Below are 26,667 nucleotides of genomic sequence, written 5' to 3' on the forward strand. Positions count from 1 at the left end.
TTTATTTCGAAACTTGTTTGGCAATTAACTCATCGAGCCGTTCAGGGTAATATACTTGTCACGTAAAATGTGCAGCGTATGTGCAGTGCTGTTTTGCAAGGTTGAATATAAAGCACACTCTATTATGAACACACTGCGCGCATTTGAGCAGTTTTCTGCTCTTTAACCATATAAGCTCGCTCGCTCACTCGCGAATATATATATACAAAAAATCTAGGGACTTCAGCGAATTCGAAACAGAATGTCTGCGCTCCATCCACGTAAATATTTGCGATAGCTTGCAACGGCGCCCGGTCGTGCTGTCGACTAGGAACGATGAGCTGAGAAAACATATCTTGTGTTTCTATCTGCAGCGCTGATAGGCATGCTGGGCGACGCCTGTTCTAGAAGCACCCGTGGCGACAGCAAAGTGGCGAGAGTAGGAACTAGGAGCGGATGCGAGAGTCGAGTTGTTCGAGGGTGTTGCTGGTGTAAGCTCAGGTGCACCGTTGTTCCCTGCTGGGTTGCTGTCGCCGCTCGCTACTTGTCATCGCGTGGGAGAAACAGTTGTTGAAATCGGCTCCCGGCGCTTTATTGATCATCCGTGCGGAACTTCTAGGCGTTGACAGTCATGCTTATCCGAGCAGCGGCGCGTAATTTGTCGCTCCTCAGGTGGTGCGGCATGCTCCATCAATCCACCGCTGCTGTTGCAGCAGAGCCGGTGCGGAATCCTGACATCGCCTACACTCAGGTGAGGGGGCGTGAACGACTCCTGAAGCGAGGATAGTCTGACTTTTCCGTAAAATTGAACATCTTTATAGAAATGTAGCAATGGCTTGCTAGTTGAGTGCATCGGTTGCGGTGCCATTTGGACGCCACGGTTTGTGTTTTACTCAAGGTTATATTTACTTGCTTTTTGCTTCCACTGCAGATATTTATCAACAATGAGTGGCATAGCTCCGCCTCGGGTAAGACGTTTCCCACTGTCAATCCTACCTCAGGAGAAGTGATTACTCACGTTCAGGAAGGCGATAAGGTAATGCATTTTCTTTTTCTCACCAGCTAGAACATGTATATATGTAGTACGTATATGGCAATTCATTACCATCTCATTCGACTGCAAAAAAGCGGTTCATCGAGAGGTAATTAATGCATCCAATTGGCTATTGTGTATAAAAATCCTACTCATATGTAAAATGAAGGAACCGTAGTACGTGCGATATCATCCCCATCGTACGCAGTGGCCGCACTAAAGCCGTTCATATACCGAGTCATTGACTGACTGGATGCTACCGTTTTCACCCTTGCATTACGTGTTACAAATATTTGAGTAGCTTTCTAATAAACAGTACATTAACGCAATGCTATCCAGACAACTAAGTTCATTTATTCAGATACACTTGAAAAGTGAACACACGATTCAGCACCCTGAAGTTCGATAACTATTTAGTTCATCAGTACCTTAGCCAAGTTTTTGCAAACACGTGACACTTGACGTAATTCTTGTGCAAAATGAACATTAGACCTCTGTGAAATTTTCACATAACAGTACTCCACCTTCAAGACATTCTTATTCAAAGACAAGAGAAAACAGAAAAGTGTGAACCTACTTGGTGAGATAGGCAAAAGGCAGGCACATAATAGAAATTTATTTGCACATGCAACATGTATCCCGATTTGGACCAGTGCATTCAAGAAGGTTAAATAAAAAGGAGAAATAGCCAAAATAAAAAGACAGGGAAGTGTTGATATTTAGCGTTCTATTGGTAGTTTAATCAAGTGTCAGTGATATTGAGCATGCTATTCTCTAAGGCGAATCAATTTTGTAAAATTCTTGGGATCTAAAATGTGCTTTATACCCAAAATCAAAGTAGGTTTTGCATGTAGTTCAAAACCATTTGTTGAACACTACATTATGGATGTGCAAAGTAATAATAAGGATGTAATAATGCCAGTGCGTGGCACCGTGATGTCACACTTATTGATACTGTATTATGTATTGCTGAATGTGTTTGTCTCTCTTTGTCTTTTTCTGTGAAGGGACCTTAGCTGTGGATGTTTAGTTTATCTATAAAAAGATCTTGAAGGTAAATGTTATGCTGAATATTATAGTCCAGTTAGGGCACACTTGAAATTAGACCACTTATATGCACGAACCAGCTGGCTTTAATTGACCTGATCTTATAAATAGCTTTTCTGAATAAATATGTGGTTGATTTCATATGGCACTTATCACAAATCATTTATGTTTTCTTGCACTGCTCATGTTCCTACATGGAATTATTCTGTGTATTCCTCTATGGCATTGTCATTGGGTTATTTGATTATGCTGTTTATAAGTGGGGACTCGGGAACCAAGAGGAACTTCCCCCTTGCACCCCCCCCCCCATTCTCTAAAGATTAATGATGATTAAGCAATATGATCAGGTGAAGAAATGAGCACAGAAGAAGATATTGTACTGGTAGCTGAGAGATGTTGCTCATGTAAATAAGCCTCAGGGTGCTTTAAGTATTTTACTTCTTCAGGAAGTTTCACTACTTCCTGCATTGAAACTTGCTCAAAGGCAAACACTAAGTTTTGCTTCCATATTATGGTGCAAAAAGAAATCCCTTAATTGCAGAGTGCTTAGACTTGAAATTTTTCTGGCTCTACAGTTGTGATGATTGAAAGTCTAAAACACATCCATGTGCATAGTATACTTTACCCTGTATTAGTTTTTATGGCACTGGTCTGTATACTCAGTTGCATGGTAGTTTAGTCAATTGTTTTTTCTGCAGTGCTTCCTTTAGTATATGCCTTTCATTATATGGCTGCCCTGCAATGTGTACCACTGTGTACCTCTTTCGTGGTAGTGCCATGCTGGTGCTTGCAGAGTTATTAAAATAGACCTTGCTTTTTTCAGGCTGATGTGGACAAAGCTGTGCGAGCAGCCAGGCAGGCATTTGAATTGGGATCTGAATGGCGTACCATGGACGCCTCTGACCGAGGTGTCCTGCTAAATCGTCTTGCTGACCTTATTGAACGAGATCGCTGCCTCCTTGCTGTGAGTTGGTATTCTCTAGTGATCAGAAGACACATGTAAGGAAATTTGCTTCTTCTTACATCTACCATTATTTATAATCAGAGCCTGGAGACATTGGACAATGGGAAGCCTTTTGCAGATGCTTACAATATTGATCTGCCTCTTGTCGTCAAGTGCCTCAGGTACCAGTTCATCACCTTTCTATTATGCCTGGGCATTCTAATGCTCATTTTCTTGTCTTTATACAGTCTTCAATTCTTATTCTACATTTATATCTACCTGTGCATTACAAAAAGCCAGTTGTGACCTTTGCATGATGATCTCTGCAATTTGGGCATTTATGCCAGGCATTGTCTTCACCTGTTCATTGCAAGGAGAGTCTGTATGCATACCTGGATAGGCACAGAAAAATGTCATGCCAAAATTAATTACATTGGTTAGTGACGTCTATCTATATTGTACTTTCGTGAGCGAGGTGTATAGGACTTGGACAGACCCATAAGGAAGCTGGGCTTTGCTTACATGTGGCACACACCTGAAGTGTAATGTCATGAGAAAGCACTGAACCAGTGCTGAAACTGGCCAGTGAGCTTCATGTCTGTATGATTCTCCATTATATATTTTACAAGGTTGCCGGCTGGGAGCAGACCAGCACAGGTACTTAAAGGGACACTAAAGCGAAACAATAAATCAGTTTAGACTAATCAAGCATTGGTTGAGAACCCTGCAGGCAGTCATTTCAAAGAAATAGTTTATTAGATGAGAAAATGAAGGTCCAAGTATCAGTATTTGAACTTCACGCCGAAACCCCAGCGCCGGTACGTCAGCGCGACTTCAGGGATTCGAAAGTATGTTTTCACATTTGGGCCGCGTTGGCTGAATAAAGGTTCCCGAAACTTGCCATGTTTAATATTTGGTTCCTTTAGAACACAATGTAGTCAATCTGTACCGCTATATATAATTAGTAGGCCCTAGAAGATGCCATCAAATCCAAGATGTCGCAGCCCCCAGGTGCGGGAACTCGAGTAGGTGTCACCACCCGTATTTCGTTCTTGCACTTTTTCTGGCTTACCAAACGTCTTATCTTTGTAAGAGTGGTGTTTTTGGTGTTGCAGAACAGTAATTTACTGATGCCGAAGAAATCATTTTTCACTTTAGTGTTCCTTTAAGTATACTGAAACTTGCATACAAAGGAATGTGACCAAATGTGTTATGGCACGGCAAGGTTAAAATCTATAATGATTACATAGGCAGACAGAGTGAAGTCCTGCCCTAACCCTAATACATTGAATGGCAAGTTTCATGTGTATTTCTAGCTATCCATCTAAATGATTAGTTTTCTAATGGAGGTAGTACCTGCAATGGTTGCATAACAATATAACACTTCGCTAAATGTTGTTTCAAACGCTTGTGCATGACCTTATTGTTTTTAGCATAAACCCCATGCAAGCGATCTTGTACGCGACAGCAACACGATGGAGATGGCCATCGCGTTCACTCATCGCCTACAAGTCGTATCCTATGTGAGCGACGACTTTGGGCGACATCTCACCAGTGTTGCTGGTATGAGGGCAGCGAATGCGCACCAAAACTGGCGTGATGTGTGCTTTATTAATTTAAGTTAATGTGTTTTACTGTAAGGAGCAGCATAAAATATTTCTGAACATCTTGCAGTAGGTTCTTATCCTTGCATGTATCAAAATTTAGTCATTTGCTCGTTCTGTGTGAGAATTGGTAGTACTCGACTGATGTACATCTATTTCCGGCTTCACACTATTGAGCTAATCGCTCATAGCACTTCCGGGTGATGAGTGATAAGAACAAGCAATCTGTTTCTTGTGATGGCCCATTTTGTCACACAAAGATGCCACTCGACATGCACAAATTCTCTCTCGTGGGGTTTGGGCTTTAGGCTTCCTTACAGCCATATGCTACATGTATTTGTAGCACTCCACCTTAACACTGTGACACCCATACACAGTTCCCTATCAAAGAAAATTAAAATTTAGTTTTAGTTTTAAGCATGGACAGTGAATTAGTACAAAAGAACACTTAAATCCTGAAATCCTTAAAGCACTTAAATCCTCATTTTGAGGCACCAAACTCGGCATAGCAGGTTTAGCACATAAATGTTCTTCCTACCACCATTGTCACCCCCCCCCCCCTCGTAAATTGTTTCCACTAGCCACCATATTTAATCTTTCAAGCAGTGTAAATAATTTTCTATTTCCATAAAATGTTATTCCTGGTGTAATGAGAACAGTATCTGCATAATTTTCATGGGCATGTGAATTTGCAGCAGAGGAAGGGAAGGAAGGAAGGAAGGCAAGAGGTGAAAGGCAGAGGTTGACCAGATTAAGTGTCCAGTTGGCTACTCTGCACAGGGGGATGGGGTAAGGGCAGAAAAGATCAGAAAGCAAGAGAACATTTAAGAAATAAATTTAAAAAAGGAGCGCATCAGTTCGCACATTTGATCTTTTTCAGTGAGACCGGTTTCCTTTAAAAAACACACTGGAAAGCAGCTTGTGCTGACGTCGGCCAGGACCAGAGCCCAAGAACTTCACAACCTGGACTTGTGGCCAATAAAGGAGCGATCTTTAGCGATACCAAAGCATACAGCATGGCCACGGCGCGATCGGGTCATCGGACGGATCACAATGCGTCTATTTATGCAATGAAGGCTGCCGGTCTTGCATGCAGCAAGTTGGTGTGCAAATAGCGCACTATTTCTCTATTGCGACGCTGCAGCGCTGTTTGTCGCTCACCCCTAGAGTTACTGTATATGCTACCTTTGGTAGCATATACAGTAACTTTAATACAATAACATATATAATACATATACAGTATAATACATATACATGTGGTGAAGGGGACAGTGCAGTCGTACTGGTAATGTAGGTACAGCTGCAGCCGCTTAACTTCATTTTGTTTCTTCACAAATAACATTTCATTCATGGTGAATTTGGTTAAATCAAAGCTGAAGCAAGTGCGCGTTGTTCCTAGGACAATGGATGGAGCTGCAGGGTATATTTACTCAGCTTTTGACATGAACAACGTAAAGAAATGTGATAAAATGTAACTAGCCTTTTCTTTAAGAACTGCTAACAGGGGGAGCTTGGGCCAGCAGTCATATTTTGTGCTTGTGCATGCACCAAGCAAGAGTTTGCGGGGTCTAGTACCAGCCGCAGTGACCGCATTTCGATAGAGACAGAATGCTAGCACCCGTGTACTTAAATTCAGGTGCACGTTAAAGAATCCCAGGGGGTCAGAATTAATCTGGATTCCCCCACTATGGCACAGCTCGTAATTATATCGTGGCGCTGGCACGTAAAATCACAGAATTTTATTTTTTGCTTGAAGCAAGCAATGCATTGGTTAGTGCTGGCATCCATTTATCTTGCATGCATGTACCTTTCACATTGCAAGCTATCCTTCGTTGTTGTTTTTTCTTCTTTTTTTAAAAATTTAAGTTCTGCTATCTACATCCACTACATTACAAGGATACTTCTACCTTGAAAAGGTATGATTTGTAGTACATAACGTTCTGTGTTGTGTTGCATGTCAACGTGCATGGCGCCCATCGTGCACATTTTGCCAATGACGTCCGATTTATTATTTCGACAGCAATTATATAGGGACACTCCAGGCGAATTTTTGCCATCACTGTGATGGTCTGTACAAAGTCCTGGTGTGATGAGATCCTATCCCTGCACTCCGTATGCTGTCGGTGCAAGGGGAATCGTGTGCAGTTGAGCTGAAAAGGATGCTGGCTTGATGCGCGCTGACTCCCTGCGCATCCAATGTTGGTCACGTGATCAAGTGGTCCATGGTGGGGGAGGAGGGAGGTGAACGCGCAGTTATAGTGTAGTTCGGTAACATGGTGGAGCGCGCTACCGGGGGTGTGGGGGTCACAGGTGAGCGGGCGTCTCCTCCTCTAGTCCGATTATCACTGCGCTGGCTGTCCACAGGGATGAGGGCATACGCAGCCCGCGGGCCCTATTTTGGAGGTAATAATCTGCGGTGGTATCAAATATTAGGCGAGTCGAAGTTGCTAGTGGCTTCATGTGTGTTGTCTTCCCGGTTCGCCTAGTGTTGGAGGTTGCACAATCTCAAGTTTTAGAGACACATTGAAGCAAGAGACAGCAACGCGTTCACTACGCTCTACCTGTGTCTTAATCACGCCAGCGTTGTGACAGCCAGTGCTCGCGGTCATCGAGTAGGATCTGTATATGCGTGACGCCATGCTTGTTAATGTGATTAGAGAGGGAATGTTTACCACAATTTATACAGCTGATAAAACTGCGAACCTTACTTTGTGTAGTCTAATACTTTGCTATCACTACCAATGAAGCTTTGCCTTTTGGATTAAACTGCAACTTTTATATACATATATATAAAGAATGCCAGTTCATGCTTTCTTTCCTCTTGAATGCTGTGGTTGTTTATTTCGCAGTGTTGGTTTACTCCTTTATCCAGGTACTATGCTGGCTATGCAGACAAAAACCATGGCAAGACTATCCCACTTGATGGCAGCTACTTTGCTTACACACGCCACGAGCCTGTTGGTGTATGTGGGCAGATTATTCCTGTGAGTAGGTCTGTGATAACCTGCTTTTCATTGAAGTTTCTTACATATTCATTTACATTATCTTAGTAAAATATTGAGTGCCATCTTCAATGGTTTTTAATGTGCTACACAACAAGATTATCATAAGTGTTTGTCCTGTTTATTATTAATTGTGTACTAGTGCTTTATTTCACTTTTTTTCCAGTCAAATATGTTCTAAGCTGTTGTCATCAGAAGTAAGGATGTGCAAACAGTAATACAAATTTAATAGTGTCATAAACAAATCGAACACAAATTAAATAGTGCCAGAAGTGAATAGAATATTTTTAGAGTAGTTTACAAATAGTGTGCAGCTCTTTCACTGTTATTATCAGACTACTTCCACATCATAGTATTCACAACATTATAAAGTTTTGCTCATTACACTGTTCATTATAAATTATGCCTCAATAAAAGTACACAAGGAACATTAGGAACAACTAAAAGTTTGTTTGCAAACTTTATTAGGCTTCTTCAGAGCATATGCAGTCATGCATCATCGTATAGAGTTTAGGAAGGCACCTTTGTTGGCCCATTTACATTGGTGTATAACTCCATGGCCTAACTATATGTATGTGTCATCTGCGGTAATTGCCAAGCGGAAAAAGCATTTTCTCTATCCTGAATGGTTGCGGCAGATGGTTCCACTATTGTGTAACGGAAGTTGCAATGAAATGTATTCATATTTAATCTGGTGAGAGCACACATGTGTAGCATCTCTAAATAGTACCAAACAATACTCACTGTTGAATGCCATGTCTAAGCATTTTATTGCCAGTGATAGTGTTTATCCAGAAATATCTGGCTGTCTGAACGACGGTGTGCTCTAGTATGTGGTGTCCATTGTGGACGGGATGAAAGTTATCAAATTGCTTTAATGTCATGTCTGGTTCTGTGCAGTCAACATGAAGGATTCGAAAACTATCGTAAAGATATTCACATTTTCCAATAGTGATTATTAGATTCGAGGACCAAATGAAACTATTTGATTTGACGACTGAATCGAATAGGACAATATATTATGTTATTCAGAAGTTTAGAAAATTCACACATCCCTAATTAGAAAGCACTTTTTTGGGCTTAAACGCAGCCAGCAGAACAGCAAATGCTTGTTCTGCTGTAGTGTTAGTCAATGTGTATATTGCATGAAACTAAACTTTGTTGCACACTGCTTATCTTCCCTTGCTGTTTCCATCCTAAAAAGCAGGAAAGCGTACCCCTACTGGTAGCAGTTGTCAGCCTGCTTCTTCCCTTTTCTTTTACTTTGCTTGCCTTTGTGTATACTTCTATGTAACAGAAACAAACTTGAAATTGAAAGGACTTGCGATAACAAGTTTGTCTATGACATGGTGCCACTGACATATATATGCTCTTTCTTGCCAATCGTCACGTCAGGCACAGATACCGCTTGTTAAAACCTCTGTTTTCTGTAGCATAGTAATGTGGTACCATCCATCACGTACTCGACAAATGATGAGCAGAATTTTGTGCATGCCTCTGCGTTTTTCTAACAGTTTCTTTTTTGTGTGTGTGCATGCATGCCTGAGTGAGTGTGTGTGCATGTGTGTGTGTACGTATGGCCCACAAGAGGCTTCAAACAAGATTGTGCAAGCACAAAGTATGAAGCTTAGAAGGCCGTGCTGCAGAAGCTACCCAAATCATGCAGTCATATAAATATTTGACTGTTTCACGGTGAAATTATGTGGATTAGCTTATGAAATAAGTTTATATGCCGGGTCTTCAAAGTTAAGCTCTATGATTTTCTTAAAATTGGGCACTGGGAGGCATGCAAAAACCACCTGTGCAAATAAGTTATGTGGCCAGGAGGACACAGTGAGATTATAATTATCGTTGTCAGCAGCCCGATTAACTAAAATTAAATAATAAACTTTTTGTTGACTGCCGTAAGTGGGTACGTTCGTATTGAATAGTTAAAGGCATTCGTGTTTCTAAACAGAATCAGTTGGAAAAATTCTGGCGTGTCTGTGCTCCAAGATATCCTACTCCAAACCTTTATTGTCGTTTGCATGATTAGACATTCAAGAGAGTGAGGACTAGCGCAAAGCTTCTCTCTGATGTGGCGCGGCTGTTGCGTGCAGCGTTTAGTTTGACAACAGAGCGGAGGCATAGGCAAAAGAGGATAACTGTCCCCCTTCCCCTCTCAGCTGGTGAAATCAAGATATGACAGCGTGGCGTGCGGTGCAGTTGCTTCTCTTGATTTGAATAAAAGTTACAATACTTGGAAATCAGCCGTCACTTCATTTGCGCAGCCCAGGCAAAGACCATGCCTGCTTGTCTAGTCACCATTACACACTCGTACTGACCTCCGGCTTCTGCACTCGTGCCATTATCTCGGCATGGCAGCTGCAGCCATTGTTACAGGCTGTGAGGTCGCGTGTTACAACAGCTGTTCCAGGTTCTTCGATTTTTTTATTCAGCGGGTGCTCTTGTTGTGCAGCGCGTGATTTCAGAGGTGCATTTGCAAACAGCCGCTAGTAATTCAATCATTTGACGATCTGCATCCGCTGAAGTTCCCATTTACTGTCTTGGCATTCCTTTATGGTGGCAGTGAAATTTTATTATGTTGAAATCTCACACAAACGCACTTCATTATATTGAGGTTCTAAATACATGGCGCTCTATAGAAAAGAGGTTATGAAACATTAAATACTTTGTTATATCGAGAATTTGGTTACATTGAAGTTCGTTATATCGAGGTTTAACTGTTTAACCTCAGTCACATAGGGTGTTTTCAATTGCGATCAAGCCGGATCTGGATCGAATTGCTGAATCATGATCGGCTTCCTTCTACAGCTTGAACTAAGAAATGAATTGTTATCAAGAAATCTGATCCAGATTGGGCTCGATCACGGTTGAAAATGACCGATGTGACACCAGTATAAATTGTAAAACAATGTCATTTCTTGTTTTTATGCCTCGCAGTGGAATTTCCCAGCACTGATGCAGGCCTGGAAGCTTGGCCCTGCACTCGCAATGGGCAACACAGTGGTTATGAAGCCAGCTGAGCAAACTCCGCTGTCGGCACTTCATGTGGCCTCTCTTGTCGCTGAGGCTGGCTTCCCACCTGGTGTGGTCAATGTTGTGCCTGGCATGGGCCCTACAGCAGGAGCAGCCATTGCAGCTCACAGGGATGTTGACAAGCTTGCCTTCACAGGCTCCACAGAGGTTGGCCATCTTTTGTCTTAGTTCTACAAGGTTCGCGCACATTAATGGCAGGATCGGTAATTTCAACTACAACAACGGTCAAAATGAAATCAAGGCATGCCACTGAGTGCGCCCACAAGCGAACTCAGTGGTGCACATTTGTCAGAAAAACAAAGTGAGTGAGAAATATGCAGTAATCATTTGATCGCTAGCCAAGATTCTGTCAGTTCTTGTATGTCTCAGAAAAAGATAAATGCGCGGCAGTACCGCCAGTTTTCAAGCAATGCCGGTAAACTAAGTAGTTGCACACCTATAGCAAAGCCATGTGGGTGAGCATCTTATGGTAATGCCTTGATTTGTTCTATTTTTCCATGTGACAAAACAGTTGAAACACCACATGCCAAACCTGTAACAATGATTTTATATATAATCTAGACTTCTTGAGAGCTTTCTGGTGTGGAAGACTTTGCGAAGCCCTCCCCATCTTGCGGTTCACAGGTTGGCAAATTGGTGATGGAGACCGCTGCCAGGTCAAACTTGAAGAAGGTCACATTGGAACTGGGTGGAAAGAGTCCTAACATTGTCTTCAAGGATGCCAACTGTGAGTGCAATCAACCCTTGGGGTGCCATGCTATATATATATAATATAGTCATATAATGAGAACCCAACAAACACTGACACCAAGTACAACATAGGGGAAATTGCATGTGCTTAATAAATGAAATAAAGTAATGCTAAATTAGTGGAAATTAAAGTGGATGAAAAAACAACTTGCCGCAGGTGGGAACCGAACCCACAACCTTCGCATGTCGCGTGCGATGCTCTACCAATTGAGCTACCGCGGCGGCATTTCCCCATCCACTTTCTTGGGTATTTATGTGTACTAGTAGAACCCTGGGAGTGTTAGCCAGCGCCCCCCACTCACAGACCTTGGCGGCGGACGTGGAATGTCTTTTTTGCCGCAGGCATCACGAGAACGTGATCTTTCCGGGTGAAGGCAACTGGTCAATAAACCCACATATGCTACCTGAAGGCATCAATGTTGCCAGATTCGAGACCCTCGTTATGTAATAAACGAGAAGAAAGGGGGTTAACCAACGGGCCCGGTATTTATTAGTCATATAATGAGAAACCAACAAACACTGACACCAAGTACAACATAGGGGAAATTGCATGTGCTTAATAAATGAAATAAAGTAATGCTAAATTAAGGGAACTTAAAGTGGATGAAAAAACAACTTGCCGCAGGTGGCGCTGGCTAACACTCCCAGGGTTCTACTAGTACACATAAATACCCAAGAAAGTGGATGGGGAAACGCCGCCGCGGTAGCTCAATTGGTAGAGTATCGCACGCGACATGCGAAGGTTGTGGGTTCGGTTCCCACCTGCGGCAAGTTGTTTATTCATCCACTTTAATTTCCATTAATTTAGCATTACTTTATTTCATTTATTAAGCACATGCAATTTCCCCTATGTTGTACTTGGTGTCAGTGTTTGTTGGTTTCTCATTATATGACTAATAAATACCGGGCCCCTCAGTTAACCCCCTTTCTTCTCGTTTATATATATATATATACACATACACACACACACAGTCGATCCCGGATATATCGAATTATTGCCTATATCGAACAGTTGAAAAATTCTCTTGGGAATCCCATGCAAACGTATAGCGCTATTCTTCGAGTCTATAGAACTCCCGTGCACCGGCATATCAATGTATCGAACTTCGTGCTGAGCTGCACCCCAGCAAGTGCGCTTCTCCCACTATACTCCACCCCTGCAAGTGCGCTTCTCTCATCGCATCCCACCCCCGCAAGTGCGCTTCGCCTCACGAAATCTCACGATGAACCTGTGATCTCATGCACGCCACCCCGCACTCTGAGAAAGGGGTGTGTAAGTAAAAGGCACGTGACGAGGAGAACTTGGAGTGCGATTGGGTGTGAAAGGGTAGTGGGAGGGAGAAACCACGCTAACTGCAGGTGCCCGTTTCCTGTGTTTTGGTTGGCTGACACCGCTGGCGCAGCGAGACGAACGAGGTCAGTGCAGCTTGGGCTTGTGGTAGTGCGGAGAAGCGGAGCGGTGCGTCCTTCGGTTCGCTTTGTTCCTTTTATTCAAGAGGCCAACGCGAAGGTTTGAGACTCGAGTGGTGCAGTACGTTTTTCTATCCGCTTTTGGCATGTGTTTTCATGGCCATGGCTGGCGAGCCATGGCCATGAAAAAACGCAAGAATGTGGATTTTTCAACAAAGGCGGACATCATTCGATGGGTGGAAGCACGCGAGAAAAAGTCGTCGGTCGGCGCGACGTTCGGAATTCCTCGCAACACCGTGAGTACGATCCTCAAGAACAAAGCCGATGTTAAGCTGAAGGCAGTGCTGTCCAGTCGCCCTGGAGCGTGTCGTGTGCGTGTCCCAACCTTTGACAAGGTCGAAGGCATTGTATGCCTGGTTTTTGGAGACACGTGCCAAGAACATACCGGATACTGGACGCTTGAACAGCTGGATGCCTGGACAGCGAATTTCGCGAGCTCTCGGCATTCCGAGGTGGCATCCCAGGTGGCGTTGCAGCACGCGATTTTGTCAGTGCTGACGACGGCGTGCAAGCTGTGGTAGATCGCGCTGATGCGGAGATTGTGGCTGGCATCATGGGTGATGAGGACGCAGACTCGAGCAGCGGCGAAAGTTCCGATGAAAAGGACCAACCGCCATGCACTGCAGCTGAACTTGCATCAGCTTTCAGCGTCATTCGCCGCTGTTGTGGCACAATGAAAGGAGCTGGCCTTTCTCATTTGGACACTGCCAACAACCTTAAGGACAGCTTAATGAACTTGATGGTGCAGAAGAAAAAGCAAGCAAAGGTCACAGATTTTTTTCTTCCAAAATAAAGTGCTCTGGTCATCGCGCTGTGTTTTTTTTTTTTAAGTACCTTGGAGGCACAGATCGGTAATTTCCCATTAGTCATGACATTGGGAAACTGCCTTGAGATGTGTGGAGTTGTTAGAGAAGCTTTTGACATGCATATTTTATATTTCGAATTATCGATATATTGAACTATTTCGCGATCCCCTTAGAGTTCGATATATCCGGAATCGACTGTATATATAATCAAGCTTTTTTGATGGTATCGAACGACACTAGTTTAACAGAGCAGCCAATGCACCATGTAAAATGAATTTTAAAGATTTTTTCATTTTTCGTTCATTTCTTTGAGCGCAAACCTGTTGCCATTAACAATTTCACAGCTACAAGAACTAAACAAAGATATTACAGATGACATGAGCTGATTTTATTTGTGCAAATCTATACCAGACAGAATGTGTGTTACTGTCTTGCACACTTAAAAGCAACTAGAAGAAGTTTAACTTGCTGGTGGCATGTTAGACCTGGTTTGATTCTACCTAGTTGCAGTGTAAGACATCTCTGAAGCACTTATTTTAAAGTATGACTAGTGGCACCCATAACTGCCTGTATCGGTAGAACTTAGAATGATGAGTAAGACTTCTGCGAATTAAAATTAGGTCAGGTCTTCTCACACACATACTGTGTGCTTTCTATAGTACAGACAGATTTCGACAACAAATGCAGCCGCTCAATTTTTCACGGAATTAAGGGCTTGTGTAGTGCTAGACAGAACATTCACGGTGCATTGTGCATTTGTTTCCCTCTTAATTTTTTCCCTCTGTGTGTCAACATTACAGTGGACGAAGCAATAGAGACGTCTCATTTTGGATTGTTCTTCAACCAAGGCCAGTGCTGCTGTGCTGGCTCACGCATCTTTGTGGAGGGTGCCATCTATGATGACTTTGTGGCTCGAAGTGTGGAACTTGCTAAGCAGAGAGTTCTCGGTGACCCCTTTGATGCCAACACCACTCAGGGACCCCAGGTATTGATACTGACATGTATCTGTACTTTCCGGTTTTTCAATTTTGTCATTGTCGGTGCTATCATACTTGCTTTCCCTCTGCTACCAATTTTTAACTTCAGCTCTTGCACAAGATGAGGTCTAAGCATAGCACACTGCATAGCATAAAAAACTTTCCCGTTAACGGCTCAATGCCTTTCTGATAAGTGAAATAGACGAGTCGAAAGTATGCCGCATCCAACCTCTCCAGTTGGACCCGACTTAGTCATACCTCTCTGAAAGCACAATCACGTTTTTCCCTGTAATTTGTTTTTCATAGTAGGACAGCAGGAGTATATTTGTAATGTAGCCAAGAAAATGTTAGGTGGATATGCTGAACACACTGTTATCACACAGGACAGGACTCCAGCAGCTATAAACTGGGAAAATGTATTTGTAAGAAACATAGCCTGTCAAATTTTACTGTAATTCATATTCCTGCAATTCAGTGAAAAACATTTCATAGGGGAATTTCTACTGTACGTTGCAGATAAGCATGCAAGGCTGTGGGAAGCTGGAACGATGATGATGATGATGAAAAACGTTTATTTTCTCTATTTTGCAGTGATTTTTGCGGCATCAGATGGAGTCTTCCATCTTCTCTCCAGGGTCGGTTCCCCTAGTCCAGGGCTCCGCTGAGGGTAGCTGCCCTGCGTGCACGCCTTACTAGTCCTTGTTGGACTTTCAGGGTGTCGCTGGATAGCATCCTCTCCCACTGTTCCGCACTCGGGTTTTTTATTATGGCTAGCCCTTCTGTTTTCTGGCAAGCCCATGTGGTATGATATAGGGTTGGTTTGTCTCCACACCATGGGCACTTGCTCTCGTACTGCGTGGGGTAGATCTTGCTGAGCATGTTTAGGCACGGGAATGTTCCCGTTTGTAGCTGTCGCCATGCTACGGCGTCTTCTCTGTTTAGTTGTTTGTGAGGGGGTGGGTATTTTCGTCTGATGCCTCTGTAGTAATTGAGTATCTCTGAATAGCTTTGGGCTACCGGCTCGGGTTCCTCAGTGGGGTCGGGAATGTTGGATGCTCGGTTTGTTGCGTGCCCTCGAGCTATCCTATCGGCCTCCTGATTTCCCGTAATGTCGGTATGTCCCGGCACCCAAACTATCGTGTGTTTGGCCTGGTTGTTGACGGTTTTGCCACTTGAGCGGAGGATGCGGAGCGCGCTGTGGCTGATTCTGCCGTTTAGGTAGTTGCGGCATGCTGCTTGTGAATCTGTGAGTATGGTTAAGGACCTGTTGCATCGGTAGCCCTCCGCTGCCGCTAGAGCCACGGCTGCCTCTTCGGCCTCAACTACCGTACAGTTCCGAATTGATGCGCTGGTGATTTCTTTTAAGTCCGAGTTGATCACCGTTGCGACTTTGCTTTTCTTGTGGTTTTTGTCCTGAGTGTAGGTAGCGGCGTCTACGTACACTGTGTCATGTCTAGTTGCCAGTGTTCTTTGTACATACTCTGCCCTTGCTTGTCTTCGTGCCATGTGTAGGTTCGGGTCCATATTGCTGGGTATCGGTGCTACTTTGATGGTGTTTCTGTATTCGTCCGGTATCGTCTCCGTGCTTTGTGTCTCCTTTATGGTAGCTTCACCGCCGTATCTACTCAGGAGTCTTCTGCCCGTTGCCGATAGCCTTAGTCTTTGCATTTGCGCGATTATCTGCGCTTCTTGGAGCTCCTCGAGACTGTTGTGTAGCCCCAGGGCCAGGAGTTTGTCGGTCGATGTTGACTGCGGTAGGTGGAGCGCCGTCTTGAGGGCTTTCCTCAGGATTGCGTCCGCTTGTTGCATTTCGTGCTTCGTACAGTGGTAGTACGGGAGGCTATACGTCACTCTACTGACCACCAGGCTTCTGACCAGTTTGAGTGTGTCTGCTTCCTTCATGCCGTGTCTTTTCCGTGAGACCCGCGTTATCATGCGGGCCACTTGGTTGGCTGCAGTTTTAAGTAGTGTTAGGGTGTGGGTACATCGTTGGTTCGATTGTATCCACATTCCTAATATCCTGATGAGCGTCTTCTCCGGGATTGGCTGTCCCTCGAGGTGGATGTTCAACTTCATGTTTACTTCCTCTGGGACGGTGCGATTCTTCTTGCCTCGCCATACTCTTAGGAGCTCGGACTTCTCCGTTGAGCAGGCTAGGCCTCTTGCCTTGACATATTTCTCTACGCATGTCGCAGCTTCTTGTAATCTTTCTTCCTTTTCCCTGAGTGAGCCTTTGGTGACCCATACAGTGATATCGTCGGCGTATATGGCGTGGCGTACGCCGTCGATTTGGTCTAGTTGTTGGGCCAGTCCAATCATAGCAACATTGAACAGGATGGGTGAGATGACCGATCCCTGCGGTGTGCCTTTGTTTGGGGTGGTGAACTTTTCGGATCTCAGCTCGCCCAGGCCAATTGTTGCTGTTCTGTTGGACAAAAATGCCTTGACGTAGCTGTGTATTTTCATGCCGCAATTTAGGTTGTCTAGTCCTGTCAGGATGGCTTCGTGGCTTACGTTGTCAAAGGCGCCTTTGACGTCCAGTGCCATGATGATGTGCTCTCCGTTGAGCGGGATATTGCTCAGTACCTCTTCTCTGATTTGCAGCAGTACATCTTGGGTCGAGAGCCTGGCTCTGAAACCAAACATGCTGTGGGGGTACAGCTCGTTTTCTTCCATATGATTTTGTAGCCTCCTCGTAACCACTCTCTCATAGATCTTGCCTAGACATGATGTAAGAGAGATTGGTCTGAGGTTTTCAACTTGAAGTTTCTTGCCTGGTTTCGGGATCATGATGACTTCCGCGTGTTTCCATTCTTCTGGTACTGTTCCCGCTTGCCAGTGTCCATTGAGATATTCGGTTAGCTTTTCGACTAGCTCGTCTCCGAGGTTGCGGATGAGCGCGTTTTTGATCTTGTCCGCACCTGCGGCTGTGTTCTTTGTTGCGCTTCTTATCGCCGCGTACACCTCTTCCCGGGTGATGGGTCTATCCAGCCTTCCATTTTCTTCTCCTTTGTAGCGCTCTGTGTAGGCTGCTGGGTCACCGTCGCCGTAGCACTTTTTGCGTACTTTGTCCAATAGTTCCGAATCTGTTCCCTCGTACTGGTGCACCAGTCGGTATATGACTTTGTTGTTTTCGGTCTTTGATTTTGCCGGATCGAGGAGTGCCTTCAGTACACGCCATGTTTTTGCAGTGCTCAAGGTTCCGTTTAGAGAGTCACTAAATTGTTGCCAATTTTGCTTCGCTAGCTGCGCTGCGTATTCTTCAGCTTTTTTCGTGATTTCCGCGATCTTTAGCTTGAGCTTTCTGTTGTATTTCTGTCTTTTCCACCTTTTTGTGAGCCCCCTTCGGGCTTCCCATAGTCTGAGAAGTCTAGAGTCCACGTCCGGCGTCTGCGGCGTACGCTCAATTTCTTTGGTGAATTTGCGTTGTGTTTCTTTGAGCATATTCCCCCAGTCTGTTATAGATTCGATGCTTTTTATTGTATCGCCACATGCTTCTCTGAACGCTTTCCAGTCCGTTATGTTTGCTTTCCCTATTTGTCGTCTAATTTTGTCTGCTATTGCGATTTGCGTCTTGAGGATATAGTGGTCGCTACCTAGGTTTTCTATTAGGTTGTCCCACTCCGCTTGCCTAGTTCTTTTGACGAACGTGAGATCGGGGCACGTGTCCTTGTTCACGCTGTTCCCGATCCTCGTAGGGGTATCGACTTCCGTGATGAGTTCACACTCGATATTGTCAGCTGCTTCGGTTACCGCTCTTCCCTTTTGATCCGTTCTCGTGTATCCCCAGCTCTCCTCTCTGGCGTTGAAATCTCCCAGTATGACTAGTGCATTTCCTTTAGCCAGCTTGTCTGCTCCTTTGAACAGCGCGTCGAATTTCGCCCTGCTTTGTCTCGGGGGGCTGTATATATTTACGATGAATATGCTTCCTCCCTTCCTTTTCTTTTTTGGTATGATCTCGACTATTACGTGCTCTACGTCTGTGTCGGCTATCCTGTCATGGCTTATAGCGATGAGGGTTTTGTTGACTAGGATTGCCGTTCTTCTCCCTTCCTCCGGATTCTCGTAGCACGTGTAGCCCTGTAGTGTTGGGGTAATCCCTGTTTCTTGTAGAGCTATTACGTCGGGTGGAGTTAGTTGTGTGTTGATGTACTGTTGTAGTAGTGCTTGTTTTCTTCTATATCCTCTGCAGTTCCACTGCCATATTTCTAGTTTTTCTTCTTTTTTAGTTCTTTTGGTTGTACTGTCCATGCTTAAATTTCGGGGTCGTCGTCTCTAGTACTGTAGTTTTCCAACGCCGGACGTCTCTGGTTGAACTTGTCTTTGACGCCGTCGGTAATTTTCTGTTTTCGTAGGGTGCGGATTTCTGTTCCCTGCATGGTTATCTGCTGTTCCATTCTTTGCATAGCTTGCTGTATTTCTGCTATAAACTTGGTGAGGTTGGCCTGAGCCATTTCAGTAGGTTGACTTTGCGGGGGTGTTGATGGCGGCCTGGGAGCGCTACCTGACCTGAGGTCCTGTACTTCCTGCATTAGTCTGTTGATTTTTGCGTCCTGCTCTTCGCGCGCTCTACGGCTAATTTCTAGCTCTCGCCTGAGTGCCCTGTTTTCTTCCTCTAGCTGTTTCTCTCTATTGTTCTGGTTATTACCCGAGTGCGGAAACAAAGTTTTGGGAGGGCCTGCTTCCCAGCTCACCTTCGTGCCACCCTTGGGCTTCTTCTTTTTCTGCTGCTGCTGCTGCTGGCCCTCGATGGCCGGGGGCGACAGGGGTGGGAAGGACCGGGACCGACTCCGTGAACGGCTCCGTGACTGGCTCCGTGACCCGCTCCGTGACTGGCTCCGTGACCCGCTCCGGGATCCGTTCCGTGACCGGCTCCGGGATCGGCTCCGGGATCGGCTCCGCTCGCCCTCCGAGCTGAACCATCTCGGATGGCGTTGCCTCCGTTCTTTCTCCCTGCTGCTGCGCTGCTGCTGCTGCGACTGGTGCTGTCGACCTCGCAGTTCGCTGACTTTCTTTAGGCGATCCTTGCAGTCCCTGGATCCGGTGGCGTGGTCGCCTCCACATATCAGGCACTTGGTTTGGCATTGGTGATTTTCCGGTGGATTCTGCATTCCGCATTGCCTGCACGCCTTGGCATTTGGCGTCGGGCAGACGTCGGAGCGGTGGCCCTGTTGGCAGCAAATGTAGCACACCTGCCTCGTCGGCCGGTATGGGTAGCACCTAAACTCTGCGCCCGCAAAGATCACGTATTTGGGTATGGTGGAGGCGTCAAAGGTGATGACCGCCGTTTCCGATTTTCCTAGCATTCTTGCGGTGAGCACCACAACCCCTTGGGTGCGGACTCGTATCTTCGCCTTGAGCATTTCCGTCGGCGTTCCCGCGGGGACTCCGTGTATTACGGCTCGCTTGACGTCCTCCGGCATGGCCACGTATCTGTTGACCTCGTAGGCTTGGCCTCTGACTCGCAGGTTGGTTATTCCGAGCATCATCTTCGCTACTTCCTCGTTCGAAGTACTTGCTATGATGATGTTCGACCCTGTCCTTAGTCTGACTATGAAGTCTTCATCCTTGAATTTGTTGTTGCATGCCTCGATGATGGCTTGCACGATTTCTATCGCCTTCAGTGCTTTGATTGGTAGGCCATTCTTTGGTCTGATAATAATTTTGGCGTCGCCCTTTGGGAGCGGTGGCAGCCTTTGTCGCGGCTGTCGTTGTTCTTTGTGCGCACCTTGCGCGCCAGCTGTCGTTCCGCTCACACCACCTGCTGCCGAGGTGGCCGGCGCCATCTTGCTATTATTCTCCCCTCTCCGGGTCTCGTTCGAGTTCAAAATTGCAGCGTTCCACGATCCGCTCCTCTGCTGTTTTTTCTGGCGTTTTGAAGTATAAATCTGCCATTGCTCGGCGGTATCGTATGCGCTTGACGTACCCGGTTGGTCCTGCTGCATGGCGGCACCCTCGAGCTCTCCGTCTCCGGTGGCTTCGGTGTCGGAGTGGCCGCGGTAGCAATCGTCGTCCATGTCTTGCGTTTCGGGCGGATCGTTGGCGGGTCCGTTCATGAGGGGCTTCAAGTTCGGTGGGTTCGAGCAGCGGAGGTCCATCTCAGGCCGCGTCGAAGTCGTCGACGCTGCCCGTCGCCCTCGAGCGCCGTGCTCGCGCTAGGCCTTGTGTGCTTACAGGGGATGGTAGTTCGCAGTGGTGAGGCGGTCGCTCACGCGTTAAGCCTATCGAGGCCTAACGGGGCTTCCGCCGCTTCGAATTTTCAAAGTCGCGTGGAATGACGAAAACTTCACTCACGGACTTGAACTTTGTCTTGAAAGGGAGCGTTTGTCGAGTGGAACCCGATAGGATAGTCGAGTCTGGTGCAGTTGACGAGGTTTCGGCTAAAACGTCGATAGTCGGCGTAGCCCATGTGAATGAGCGTGCTCTGCCGGAACTTCTTCGTCTTCGTCTCAAGCTGGAACGAGAGGCTGTCAATACTGAATTTGTTCTAAGGTGAAGTTTTTTATGCCCATGCATGCAGGTGGACCAGGAACAGCTGGGAAAAATCTTGAACCTGATTGACAGTGGTAAGACAGAAGGAGCTCGCCTACTGTGTGGTGGAGCCAGGCATGGATCAACAGGCTACTTTGTTGAACCGACCGTCTTCTCGGATGTTAAAGATGGCATGCGCATTGCCAATGAAGAGGTAAGGGCTGGGAACAAAGTCATCTCGTTTCCAAATCCTTGTACGGTTAAACCGCGATATAACGAACTTCAATGTAACCAAATTCTGGATATAACAAAGCATTTAACTTTTTGTAACCGCTTGCCCACAGAACACCATGTAATTGGAACCTCAATATAACGAAGAGCAAGTTGCCACGCGTCTCGGCCGTGGCTGCGCATGGCTGCAAGCGCGGCTGAGCGCATAAGCAGCCGTGCACCTTGCTTTAGGTGCAATCTGCCACGTGTGCAAAGAGTGGGCGTGCCGAGACGACGTGGCTGTCTCGGCACGCCGTCTTTGCAAGCTGTCTTCCCGCGCGTTTAGTATTGGAGGTTGCATAATCTTGAATTTCAGTGACCCGTTGGAGCGAGAGGCAGACGAAGCATTCGCTCCATGCTGCCGGCGCTTTTCATGATAGCGTTGTCCCAATGCGGGCAACGCTATCAGCCGCGGAGGCGGTGTGCACGCGAAAATGTGACTGGCTTCGCTTAATTTGTACTGCTGATGTGAAGATATCATCAATGTGGCATGAAACCGTATCATTTGTCGCAGACTCCCAAATTCATCAAGATCTATTTTCTTATGCAAATTTGCTTTTTTCAATTGCCCAATAATTAGGAAAATTGTGCAGCCCCTTTCCATGCAAGAAGAATTGATCGGTGTATACTTATTTGCATAAAAAGTTGAATTTCAATGCGGCGAAACTTCGATATAACAAAGCAAATTGCTCATTCCACCTACTTAGTTATATCGAGTTTTAACTGTATATTGATTGCTGTTCCAATGTTTGCTGTAGTATCATCATCATCATCGGACTGGTTACGCCCACTGCAGGGCAAAGGCCTCTCCCATACTTCTCCAACTACCCTGGTCACGTACTAATTGTGGCCATGTTGTCCCTGCAAACTTCTTAATCCCATCCACCCACCTAACTTTCTGCCACCCCCTGCTATGCTTTCCTCCCCTTGGAATCCAGTCCGTAACCCTTAATGACCATCGGTTATCTTCCCTTTTCATAGCATGTCCTGCCCATGCCCATTTCTTTTTCTTGATTTCAACTAAGATGTCATTAACTTGCGTTTGTTCCTTCACCCAGTCTTTTCTTATCCCTCAACGTTACACCCATCATTCTTCTTTCCATAGCTCGTTGGAAAGAAGAATGATGGGTGTAACGTTATGGTATAGTACCGCTGTGGTATAGTACTGTGGTAATATTTAATGTGTATTGTCGTGCAAAAGTACAAGCAAAATTTTTCATAGAATTGGTTTTCGCTTTTCTTATCACATTTGTGATAGTACCTTTGTCACACTTGAATGTGATAGATGTGCTCCACTATTTTGTTTTTCAGGGGGAATGTGGAAGAATTTTACTATGAAAGGAAGTGGGAGAATGTTCCACTTGCTTAAAGTAACTTGATGACTGAAGATAGTTAGTTTGAATTATGGAAACCCATCTGCCTTCCATTGTTATTTCATTAATACATGCCAACTGCCTTAGTGAAGTGATAACTTTTGTGCTGTGCATGGCCGAAGGAGAAGTGATGCAGTTGCTATATTAACTGTGCTAGGAAGCTGAACCAGCTTTATTCTGCACAATATATGCAAAATCCGAGTGATTAATACCCAATCTGCGCCAAGTATTTCTTGTAATATTTTTTATGAAATGGGGCCACAACTCATCACATTCTGTAGATCTCTTTTATGGTTATACTCAATGTAATGCATCGCAAACAACGCTGCGGTAGTAGTGTGAATTTTCGCACTGTTCACATTTGCTAACAAAAAATAGGCGCATTGCAGGTAAGATACATAGAAATGTGTATGTAATTCGTGGTGACGTTGAGCATAGGTTTAGGCCGCAATACTGTACGAAGAAATCATTCATTCATAGAAAATGCAAATCTGAACTTATTCACCACAGAATGTGCAAAGTGAGTAGTTTGCATGACTGGACTCTGCATTTTTCACAATGCATCACTTGCATTCTCAATCAAAACATAGTGCGTCATGTACTGCAAGGAAGAAGGTATACAAATAATACACATTTTGATTACCCTCATATGCTGCAGATCTAACATATGCTGAAAAATTATTCAGTACAATATGTTGCAGACCATAAGCCAGTTCACGACGAAATGCACGGTGATGTGGTATTTCTGGCTGCACTACCTGCACAGCATCTACAGCATTTCCTACTAATTATGCAACAAGAATATATGTCGTTGATTTGTATAATTGTAATTGCAGCACTCCATAAGTCACAGGCATGGGAATACGAGTTACAGAAACAAAAATCGGGGCAGTGCCAGTGCAGCATGTGCATAGTCGGTATTTTGTGATGCCTGTGGCACAATGCTTATAGCTGAAGGCTGCTTTAGTTGTGGGCCCAAAGCATTGTCTGTGTGTCTTCTTGAAAATCATGCTGGCGCGATGCATCCTGGGTCCTTAATCTAAACATTTAAGTGGCAGCTGATATTGCTATACTACCTTCCTTGGAGCTACTTAGAAGAGGTAAGCTAACAGAATTGGTGTCCAAATATCCATACTTAGGAGTTCAGTGTGTGTGCATGCATGTGTATACACGCATGCGTGCATGCGTGGGTAACGCTGAGGTTACTGTCACAAGTTGGTGGCGGTGCACTCCTGCTCCTCCTCTGTCTTCTGGATTGGATTGATGCAGCTCGCTATGTGCTGATGCATGCTTTCCCGAGTGCACATAGGTGTGCGCCTGGTTTCCGCACTGGGCTTTCAACAGACCGCTCACGGCTCAGGCTTATATATAAAGACTAAGTGAGCATCAGTTAGTGCGGAAGTGCTGTGCCATGGGCATAACGTGTATGTAAGCATGCAGAAATGATGGAAAACATTAATACAAGGAAAGGGTCAGGAAACTGCGATTTATTTTCCTTTACTTTGTGATGTGCCTTCTCACAGGGTTGTGCTGAGTGATGGCTTCTAACAAATGCAGAAATCAGTCTTTTCTGCGCTTGTGGCCATTGACTGCCGCCATAGTCATGTGAAGTGCAACTCCAGCAGCAGTATAGTTACCCTGTAGCTGGCACTAAGGAGGTGGCGCTTCACTTTCTGCCAGTAACATTCCATTTTAAGGGCTACTGCCCCCAGTGTCATGTCTGTGTTGACACAACTCCTCATATATATGGGCCAATCCCGAAGATAGTGCAATGCCGACCGGCAACAGAGGTGAAGCAGGTGTGAAGCGCTCCCCATGCGTGGGCCGATTCCAAAGATAGTGCAATACCAGGCCGACCTGTGGCAGCCTGGTAAGCCTGGCGGAGGTGAAGCAGGCGTTAAGCACTCCCCATACGTGGGCCAATTCTGAAGATAGTGCTATACTGGTCCAATCCGTGGCGGAGGTGAAGGCGATAAGCATTCCCCATATGTGTGCCGATCCCGGAGATAGTGAAATGCCGGGCCGACCCATGGTGGAGGTGCAGTTAGCCATTAAGGGGTCCACATACATAGCTTCGGTGGTCATCCTTCAGAGTGGAAGGGCACTGAGCTTTCTTGCGTGTGAACGCCTGTGATGGGGCCCACAAAGTTCACGCTGTGGTATAGTCTCCCAGTGCAGACTGAGGTGCACTCCTTTAGCATCCACGAAATTTGCGATACAGTTGTATGCGGCCCATTCGTCACTGTGAATAATGGTCTCCAGTTGAATATTGGCTGCATTAATGGGGCACAGCATCGCTGCGGCTCGTCATTCGACCTTGAAAAGTCGCAGCTCCCCTGTGGTCGAGCAGACCATGCCAAATACCCATTGTCCATGGTCTGCAACACCATTGTGAGTACAGCGTTCACAAAATGAAAACGGTATTTATTTAGCATGAACATGCCAAGCTCACTCTACTTCATCATCGCTGCTAGCCTTGTACGCTTGCAGATGCGCGCAAGCTCATATCCGCACGCCCACGTATGCACAGACAGTATGGCATGTCTCGTATGTGTCAAAACGCAGTGCGATCTTGGTGAACTTATCTTCCTTATGTCGTCGTTGCGGCACACGCAAAAGGTGTCTCCTGTTGCCCCCTCCAACGATGGACATTTTTTTCATAGATGCTGAAGTCCTACCCGGCTTCAACGTTTGATGATGCCTCTACGGTTAGCACAACTTCTCGTTTGTGGTTTCGCCTGTTTTGTGGCTCAGGTCAAAATGGCTAGCTATGCACCATATTTATCATTTTCAATTACAAACTGGCGAGATTTTAAAAAACCCCCGAATCTAAGCTGACACTAGTTTGGTATGTAATTATTTGGAAAAAAAAAAACAAGAACTATCGGCCTAAATTTGGTATATGTGTGCATGTATTACTGACTACCAGATAAGGGGCGGCCTGGCCTCCCTTGATAAGTCCGGAGGTGTTTGAATCGGAGTCCCCCAGCGCACTAGCCAAATGCTCTACCCATTAGGCCATAGATGTGAGCATGTAGCAAGTGATTAATAATTTTACTACTCTGGTTACCTTGTGCCACCTGACTCTTTGATATGATTGGATGACGCACAATGTCGTAACAACAATGGCTTAGAAAACGAGAGTGCGCCAGTTTCCTCTATCCTTCCCTAATAGCACCTAATGCTTTGAAACACTATGTGACATTGCACCACTTTCGGGGTGGGCGAAGTTGTAACAGAACAGGTTGTATTGTTTCCTCGTCGGGGTACAATTCATCAGCCGCCATGCCATCATTTTCGTCATTGGCATCACGCTATTGCAGTCACTGTTATGAAGTCACTGTTATCATGCCATTCTTGTTGCTTTTCTATTGTCATCGCACACTTGCACACCTTGCATGGACATGTTGCACCATTTTGTAACACTTTGCAGAACCTCAAACAAGGCTAGATAGGTAGCTACCTGCAAAATGCTTCGCATTACATTGATTCTCAAAGTACATGGGATTTGCATAATATTTTTCTTCTTAGATATAAGTCGATACTTTCACATTTCTTTACTTCTTGTGAAGACAACTTGCATTTCACTTTCAAACACCATCTTTCCCTTGTTAGCACTGGTACATGACTTGGCACGAGGACTTGCTGACCGTGGCAGTCACAACCGAGCTGTTCACTATCAAGCCAGGGAATCTAGCGATCATTTAATAACATACAATGACATTACCAAACAGTACTATTTAGGACGCAGGCAATTCCCATTGCCACATTCAAAACTGAACAGGGCTAAGGTAGTCTCGCTGCACTTATTGCAAACGGGTACATATCCCACACCGTACCACATTAATAAAATATATCCAGAGAGGGAGATTAAAATGAACTGCAACGATTGTAATGGCATCA

The 26,667-nt window shown here is 45.3% G+C and overlaps 1 protein-coding gene across 1 annotated transcript in view; it reads left to right on the forward strand.

Annotated features, from left to right (window-relative positions):
• Positions 1 to 336: 336 nt before the first annotated feature.
• The window catches only part of LOC135902225 (aldehyde dehydrogenase, mitochondrial-like), a 31,654-nt gene continuing 5,323 nt past the window's right edge, over positions 337 to 26,667 (forward strand). The window contains exons 1-9 of the mRNA XM_065432191.2: positions 337 to 730; positions 911 to 1,015; positions 2,883 to 3,023; positions 3,105 to 3,184; positions 7,479 to 7,590; positions 10,552 to 10,794; positions 11,272 to 11,374; positions 14,474 to 14,658; positions 21,171 to 21,335. Coding sequence (XP_065288263.1) covers positions 611 to 730; positions 911 to 1,015; positions 2,883 to 3,023; positions 3,105 to 3,184; positions 7,479 to 7,590; positions 10,552 to 10,794; positions 11,272 to 11,374; positions 14,474 to 14,658; positions 21,171 to 21,335 — 1,254 coding nt within the window. The 5' untranslated portion in view covers positions 337 to 610. The remainder of the gene's footprint in view (positions 731 to 910; positions 1,016 to 2,882; positions 3,024 to 3,104; positions 3,185 to 7,478; positions 7,591 to 10,551; positions 10,795 to 11,271; positions 11,375 to 14,473; positions 14,659 to 21,170; positions 21,336 to 26,667) is intronic.

This window comes from Dermacentor albipictus, chromosome 1, assembly GCF_038994185.2.
Source record: "Dermacentor albipictus isolate Rhodes 1998 colony chromosome 1, USDA_Dalb.pri_finalv2, whole genome shotgun sequence".
Taxonomy (NCBI): domain Eukaryota; kingdom Metazoa; phylum Arthropoda; class Arachnida; order Ixodida; family Ixodidae; genus Dermacentor; species Dermacentor albipictus.